This window comes from Columba livia, chromosome 25 (assembly GCF_036013475.1).
Source record: "Columba livia isolate bColLiv1 breed racing homer chromosome 25, bColLiv1.pat.W.v2, whole genome shotgun sequence".
NCBI classification, from domain to species: Eukaryota; Metazoa; Chordata; class Aves; order Columbiformes; family Columbidae; genus Columba; species Columba livia.
Genome location: NC_088626.1, coordinates 479,115 through 486,696, shown reverse-complemented (window position 1 = coordinate 486,696; position 7,582 = coordinate 479,115). Strand labels below are relative to the sequence as shown.

The window sequence follows — 7,582 nt, the reverse complement described above, 5'->3', positions numbered from 1 at the left end:
GCCTCTGCTTTCCCGGGCGGGCGGGGCCGTTAAACGAGTGGTGGGGCTGTTAAACGGGGCCGTTAAACGGGGCGATGGGGCCGCGCTGGGCGCTGCTGCTGCTGGCGCTGCTGCTGTGTGAGTGCGGGGGTCCCGGGGTGCCCGGGCCCCGCTCCCCGGGCTCAGCACGCCGGGTCTCTCCGCAGGCTCCCCGGTGCTGCCCCAGCGCGTGGTCCCGCGGCTGCTGCCCGGAAACACCACGGTACGGGGGCCGGGGGCTGCTGGGGGCGCTGGGGGGCACAGGTGTGCTGGGGCTGTAGTGGGGGCAGCGGCTGCTGGCACTGCCGAGGCCGCCCCTGCTCTTGGGAAGCACCGAGCCCTCGTGCTCGCCCTCCGCGTTTCCACTTGCCCCGGGAGCACGTTCTTCTGAAGTCGGTATTCTGAATCTCCCTTTCTCCCGCTTCCTGCGCGCACAAGGACGAGTTGTCCTACGTCCTCGACATAGAGGGGAGGCCGTACACCGTCCGCCTGCGGCAGCAGTGAGTCAGCCGGCTTTGCGGTGCCCCGTGCCGGGCGCTGGGCTGAGCTCTGGCGTGCACGTGGAGGAGGGTTCGGGGTCGTTGTGCCCGTGATCCCTGGTTCCACCGGTTCTGGGTCTGCAGTGCCGCGGCGCAGGCGGCAGGACCTGAAGAAGCCAGGTAAGAGGAGCCGCTCTAAGTGCTTCATCTAACACCTTTCTTTTGTAGCGTCTTTTTGTCTGATGATTTCAGGATTTACCTGTCTAATGAGAAAGGGCCTTTGCACTCTGGTTCACCCCGTATCAAGGTAACCTCGGATTGCTCTGGGTTTTCGTAAGCGTTGCAGTGTGTTTCTGCTGCCCAGCACACGTGGGGTGTCGGGTGGGGGCCACGGAAGGGGCTCCTTGTCCTCTGTCGCGGTGCAGGGCGGCTGCTACTACCAGGGGTACATCGAGGGCGTCCCCAGCTCCATCGTGACCCTCAGCGTCTGCTCGGGGCTCAGGTACTGAACCGCCCCCCCCCACACTGCCGTTGGTGCCGCCGGGCGCTGCCGCACTTGCCTGGTGGCAAACGGCCGGTGCCGTCCCGCGGGCAGGGGCTTGCTGCAGTTTGAGAACGTCACCTACGGCATCGAGCCCCTGGGTTACTCCCCCGCGTTCGAGCACTTTGTGTACCGAATGAGGGACGAGAACACGGCAGGTTCCGTCTTCGCCGACAGCCACCCCGAGAGGGACCTGGGCGAGCTGAACGCCGAGGAGATGGTCCAGGCGCTGCCATACGTCGAGGTGAGCGGTGCCGGTCTCGCGGTGCTGCCGGTGTCCCTGTCACACGAGGAGGGGCCCGATCCCACAGAAGCCTTGGCTGGTGTCTGTCTGGACAGAGATGGGGCTGTTTGGCAGTGCTGGTGCTTGTGACATTGTGTCGCGGGGAACATTACTCATTTAATTCCCAACGGGAGGCATTAGAGCAGCTGCTGAAAAAGTCAGAAGTTGCTGGTTTGTACCAGTTCCTACCTTGTGCTGATTTGTACCAGTTCCTACCTTGTGCTGGTTTGTACCAGTTCCTACCTTGTGCTGGTTTGTACCAGTTCCTACCTTGTGCTGGTTTGTACCAGTTCCTACCTTGTGCTGGTTTGTACCAGTTCCTACCTTGTGCTGATTCGTACCAGTTCCTACCTTGTGCTGGTTTGTACCTGTTCCTACCTTGTGCTGATTCGTACCAGTTCCTACCTTGTGCTGGTTTGTACCAGTTCCTACCTTGTGCTGGTTTGTACCAGTTCCTACCTTGTGCTGGTTTGTACCAGTTCCCTACCTTGTGCTGGTTTGTACCAGTTCCTACCTTGTGCTGATTCGTACCAGTTCCTACCTTGTGCTGATTCGTACCAGTTCCTACCTTGTGCTGGTTTGTACCTGTTCCTGCCTTGTGCTGGTTTGAGGGCAGCGTCCCAGAGTCGCTTCTGAACGGACGCTGGAGCAGTGCAGCAAGCCTCGGGAATGAGGTGCCTGTAGAACACAGAACTGAACAGCACTGGAGACCGTTTTCTTTCGCAGCCGCTCTCAGCTGAAGCACGAGCTCCCAAGTTCTTCAAGGTGTACGTGGTTTTGGACAAGGCTTTGGTAAGTTCGTGCCACTCGTTTCCTCCTCGTTTTGCCCGACTTCTGTGGGCACAGAAATGGTGCCATTTCCCAGCTTTTCAATGTGTTTGTTTTCCCTTTGGAAAAGTTACATGTACTGCGGATTTTAAGAAAGAAAGGAGGATTCTCAGCCCACGTTACCGGGCTGGGTGCTGGCAATCATTTCAGCGTTCCAGCGATGTGCTGTTCCATCCTGGTAAACACCTTGTCCACGTTTGTGTCCTCCTGGGTTGTTTTTCAGTATAACCATATGGGTTCAGACGCCAATGCTGCAACGCAGAAGATAATCCAGGTCTTCAGTTTAGTCAACAATGTAAGTTCTGCTGTTTGTTCGCCCCGGGGAGCCGCGGCCCCACGTTTTAAGGCCTCCTGCAGTGCTGCCCGCCCCGTGCTGGCTGTGTGTGGTACGGGTGCAGCTCAGCGGCTGACGGTGGCGGTCGGCTTTTCCAGCGCGGTGTGCTGTGCACGGAGCTGTAACTGCGCTCGGGGGGTGTGCGAGAGGCGTTCCCTCTGTTGGCTTTCAGATGTTCAGTCCCCTCAACGTCACCGTCGTGCTCTCCTCCCTGGAGCTGTGGACGGAGAACAAAATACCGACGGAAGGGGAAGTGCGAGAACTTCTGGGGCGATTTTTACGGTGGAAACAGTCACATCTCACTGTGCCGTCATACGACATCGCTTATCTGTTAGTGTAAGATCAACGCTTCCTTACTCATTAAAGGTTACGTGGTAGAAATCAGTTAAACCAATGTAGGTTGAAGTATAAAGCTTCCCATAAGGCATGTTTTATTAAAAAGAAAACTATTTCTTACATATTACCCAATTCCTTACTATTCGGGAAGTATTTTGTGCGGACACAGCTCCCAGCCGCCTCTCAGTGGTGATGGACGGTGCCCGATTGTGCCGCCCGTCCCGGCAGCTGGTGGCTCCGCTGCGGCCACAGTCCCTGCCCTGGCCCCCCAGCGGCTCCGGGGGCTGTGGGCTGCGCAGACCCGTGATCCCCGTTACCCGCAGGACCTGGGGTGTCCCAGCTGGGCAGCCGCTGAGCGCACGTGTGTTCCAGGTACCGGGACCAGGCAGCGCTCGAGGGCTCAGCGACTCCGGGAGGCGCGTGCCAGCGGGAGGCGGCTGGCGCCGTGGCCGTGGTACGGTGACGGTGACACCTGTGTCCCACCTGTGCTGGGGTCACCCGCGGGGGCAACGGCCGGACAGCCCCGCTCCCTCCTGCAGCTCCAGGGCGCCGTGACGCTGGAGTCCTTCTCCATCCTGCTGGCGCAGATGCTGGGGCGCAGCCTGGGCATGGCCTACGACCGCTCCCCGAGGTGCCGCTGCCCCAGGCCCATCTGCATCATGACCCCCGCGGCGCTGTGAGTTTGAAAACACCCGGGAGCCGTTGCACATGTGCCAGCACCTGAACAAACCCCTGCATTGCGCAGAGCTTTTGAGGGTGAACGGGGCAGATGTGGTGACACAGACAAGTGTGGGTAACGGCTTTGTTTCAGCTTTTTCAGTGGGGCAAAAGCCTTCAGCTCCTGCAGCATCAGCGACTTTGAGATCTTCCTGAAGCACAGCGGGGGCGCCTGCCTGTTCAGCCGGCCCCGCCTGACCGGGCTGTCCTACCGGCGAGCGCCCGTCTGCGGCAACGGCGTGGTGGAGCGCGGCGAGCAGTGTGACTGCGGCCGCAACCGGGTGCGTGCGCGGGCACCGCGCTGAGCACGCACGTCTGTCCCATCTGTGCCGTCTGTACGTCTGTGCGCTCTGTGCTGTCTGTACGTCTGTGCCCTCTGTACATCTGTGCCGTATGTACGTCTGTGCCGTCTGTACGTTCAGAGGCGTGAGCGCTCGGGCTACGGGCGCAGGTGAAGTAGCGACTGGCCCGAGGATTGTGTCTGGTTGTAGATGGTTTCTGTGTTGGCGTCCGCCCCACGGCAGCTTTGCCCACTTATTCTGTGAGACAGTGCCCGAGTGTAACGTGTTGGGGATGAGGAGCAAGGGGACAACCTGACAGTAAAAAGCTCCAGGGGAACAAGTATGTAGAATAATGTGGTCTAACAATGTGTCATCAGGCATGCTTGAAGGATAATTGCTGTACTAGAAGATGTCGGTTCCAGCCAGGAGTACAATGTTCCTCTGGGTTGTGTTGTGATAAATGTCAGGTAAGGCAGATTTTTATGATTATCACAAGATCATTACTTATTTTGGGGGAAATAACATGAAGAATGGACAAGCTTTGCGCTGGGCAATGGCAGCGGTTCCTGGGGAAGGGTTTTCCAGCTCAGCTCCGGGGTCCCCGTGAGGAGGAACGTCCCTGGGGAGGGGTGTCCGGGCAGGGGTGCCGAGCAGAGCCCGTTGTGTCACCAGCTCAAGCGCCAGAACGCTCCGTGCCGCCCGCCCGCCGACGCGCAGTGCGACCTGCCCGAGCTCTGCGACGGCTCCTCCGCGTCCTGCCCGCCCGACCTGTACGTGCAGGACGGGCACGACTGCGAGCGCGGCACCGGCTACTGCTACAAGGGACGCTGCCGCTCGCCCGACCTGCAGTGCCAGCGGCTCTACGGGAGAGGTAACTGGTACCGCCGGTGCTGCTGGTGCTGCCCGGGGGGCGGCGGCCGCAGCAGGAGTGATGCTCAGTTTGTGTCTTTACTCTTTAAGGTCCTCACCTCGGGTCCGTCTCGCTGTGACTTTTTATCCCGGTTTCGGTGGCAATGGGGGTTTGTGGTTGGTTGGCAACTCGTTTCTGGTGCTTCCCCGTGAGCCCGAACCCCATGTGCAGCCCCATTGAGGCCGGGGGGTCAGCGCTGGCACTTGCCCGTGTGTGACGTGGGCGCTGGGGACACGCTCCTGCCACACGTGCGCCGGTGTCCCCGCAGCCGGGGACAGGAGGGGAGCGGGGGCTGCGCTGCCTGGGGGGCGGGACCCGCAGGAGGGTGGGGGCGGCGGGGGGCACCCAGGGAGGACACGGCTCTAGGAAGCGTTTCCAGCTCTGTTTTCAACCTGGTTAATATGCACTTCAGTAGCACGTAGCTCCCTCAATTATTCACCGATAACAACGGAAACAGCAACAGAAAAAGGACGAATCATGACCTGTGAGTGAAGTTAACCGGGGAGCTCACCGGCTCTCCGCTAGTCCTGTTTTCTGGAGGTCAGGACTAACGCGGGTTTGCCAGTTCAGGGACACGCGTTTTCTCTAATTAGCAAACAGCATCCATGTTCGGCTGTGAACAGCATGAAAAATTCAGCAGTTATTAGATACCATAGTATGTCCCTTTGTGTTCCTTTAAGTGATAATAAATGTTACTGCTAAACTCGCAGCTTCAAGGAGCGCTCCCGTGGCTTGTTACGAGGAGTTCAACAGCCAGCGGGACAGGTTTGGACACTGCGGGTACCAGCCCAGAACAGGCTTCAAGCCGTGTCTTTGGAGGTACGCCCGGGGGAAAGGGCTCCCCTAAAACGGGTGTGTAACGGGGACTTCACGGACAGGGGAGGCAGCGGGACTGCGGTCGCTGCTGAGATCCGCGGAGCGGTGCACGGCTACGGGGTTGTTCTTGTTCCGAGTGCGTTGCCTCACATCACGGCTCCTCTCTTGGACTTCCCAACCTTGCTCGCTTTTCTTGTCATGCGATGCTCCAGATTTGCGCTGTGCTCTTTAATGTTTCTAGTGTTTATCAGGTAGCATATATATATATGTATATGGGTATGCGTGTGTGTGATACATACCCTCTGCAAATGGCTTTTACAGGAATCTCAGGTGTGGAAAGTTAATCTGCACGTACCCGTACAGCTCCCCGTTTACATCACAGGCGGCTGCAGTCAGCTATGCCAAAGTGAACAAGGATTTATGTGTCTCTTTGGATTATTTCCATGCACCAATAAGGCTGGATCCTCTCATGATTCCACCAGGTACAAAGTGTGGTTATGAAAAGGTAAGAAAACATTTTATAATATTGTAATTGTTAACGGGGTTTTAGGAAATTCTTGCTCTTTTGCCGTGTGAGTGTAATTGATATTCCCAAACACTGTTAAAACACACAAACATGACATTAAAGGTTTGCACGGTGCCCACATTAGACAACCCCGAAGTAACTATAGCTTTTCCAAAGCACTGCTGTTGTTCTTTCAGAGGTGTAATAGCACATTGTGACTCCTTTTGGGCCATGGCACTGGTGGGCTGAGACTGTGAAACCGCTGAGCTGGAACTGCTCTCGTTTTTCTAGGTGTGTATCAACAACACTTGTCACCCGCACGCGGTCCTGGGGTACGACTGTGACAGCAAAACCAAGTGTCACGGCCACGGCGTAAGTCACCGCGCGTCACTGGGGCGGGTGGCTCCGTGGGGACGGGCTGCTGTGGGACCTGCTCACAGGCCCGTTCGGGGCTCGTACTGCACAAAACCCTGACCTTGTCAGCTCGTACATGGTCCTAAAGCCCGTATCAAAATGTAGTGGGGCTTTAGTCACCTAAGCGGAGAATTTGGTGGTTTGTTTGGTTTATGGAAGGGGAAAAAAGGAGGGTGTTCCATGCGTGTTCAACGCCTCAAGGCTATGAGAGCCCACACTTCGTGGTGTGTCTCTTGTCCAATACACTCCCTGAATTGCCCAAATGCCTGTCAGTGCATGTAGCCTCGTCCCAGCCTGACCGGTGGCCGCGAGACCGATGCTGGTCTGGACAGCAGAATCGTTGCATGAATTCGTTGCCAAATTTTGGCATCCGCCCTGGGCTTTCCAGGTGTGCAACAACAAGAAGCACTGTCACTGCCAGCCCGGCTGGAAGCCCCCCGACTGCCGGCAGTGGGGAGCGCATGAGGGGGGCAGCATCGACAGCAGCATCCCCGGGCTGGACAAGGGTCAGTACCGCGGTGCGGGGGGCAGGTCCCGGGCTGGGGTCCCTGCCACCCTGGGGTGGCAGCCCCGTCCCCCGCCAGGTCTCAACGGGCAGGAAGCGCTGGGGGAGATGTCGCTGACCTGGATGCTGCTGGGCTCCTGCACCCTCCTGCTCCTCCTCGTCGGGGCCGTCTGCATCGTCATGCAGCGGCTGGGCTGGGGCTCCGGCCAGCAGCGCCCCAGCAGCGAGGGGTGAGTGGGGACCCCCTGCCGCAGGCTCCTGGGGGGCCAGGGGGGCACAGGATGGGGACACGGGTTGGGGACGCGGTGATCCCCGGGGCTAAGGTGATGCTGGGGGGGAATGAGGAGATTCAGCAGTGCTGAGGGTGATCCCGGGGGGTACGAGGTGTGATCCCCAGGGATGGGGTGATTCTGGGGGGACATACGGTGAGCCCCGGGGCTGAGGCACCGCTCCGTGTCCCTGCAGCTCCACCGCTGAGGAGGACAGCACCTGCTCGGAGCCGGAGCCGGAGCCGCAGCTGGAGCCGCAGCTGGAGCCGGGCCGGGAGCCGGACCCCGAGGCGGGGCCGGAGCGGGACGCGGGGCCGGTCCCGGGGCCGCGCCGCGGGCGCTAATA

The 7,582-nt window shown here is 59.2% G+C and overlaps 1 protein-coding gene across 4 annotated transcripts; it reads left to right on the top strand.

Moving 5' to 3' along the window:
• Positions 1–63: 63 nt before the first annotated feature.
• LOC102085771 (disintegrin and metalloproteinase domain-containing protein 32) lies at positions 64–7,580 on the top strand. Of its 4 annotated transcripts, XM_065040793.1 has the most exons (20): positions 64–117; positions 186–241; positions 457–518; positions 726–804; positions 923–999; positions 1,093–1,282; positions 2,048–2,113; positions 2,373–2,444; positions 2,656–2,819; positions 3,192–3,273; positions 3,359–3,495; positions 3,631–3,817; positions 4,195–4,284; positions 4,490–4,688; positions 5,438–5,546; positions 5,865–6,048; positions 6,340–6,420; positions 6,851–6,968; positions 7,047–7,197; positions 7,433–7,580. In XM_065040793.1, exons 1-20 carry the CDS (start codon positions 75–77, stop codon positions 7,578–7,580), a joined length of 2,295 nt encoding a protein of 764 aa, XP_064896865.1. In that variant the 5' UTR covers positions 64–74. The 4 variants fall into 4 exon arrangements, 3 of the variants coding, with proteins under 3 accessions (XP_064896865.1, XP_064896864.1, XP_064896866.1); XR_010467996.1 differs by lacking the exon at positions 7,433–7,580 and having other exon boundaries at positions 5,865–6,025; positions 7,047–7,092; XM_065040792.1 differs by having other exon boundaries at positions 6,851–7,197.
• The last annotated feature ends 2 nt before the right edge of the window (positions 7,581–7,582 follow it).

Bases quoted from the DNA above. Each gene is read 5' to 3' on its own strand.
- LOC102085771 (XM_065040792.1), top strand. From the start codon at position 75: ATGGGGCCGCGCTGGGCGCTGCTGCTGCTGGCGCTGCTGCTGT. The intron at 3,496-3,630 runs GTGAGTTTGAAA...GCTTTGTTTCAG, and splicing joins ATCATGACCCCCGCGGCGCT to CTTTTTCAGTGGGGCAAAAG. The intron at 7,198-7,432 runs GTGAGTGGGGAC...GTGTCCCTGCAG, and splicing joins CAGCGCCCCAGCAGCGAGGG to CTCCACCGCTGAGGAGGACA.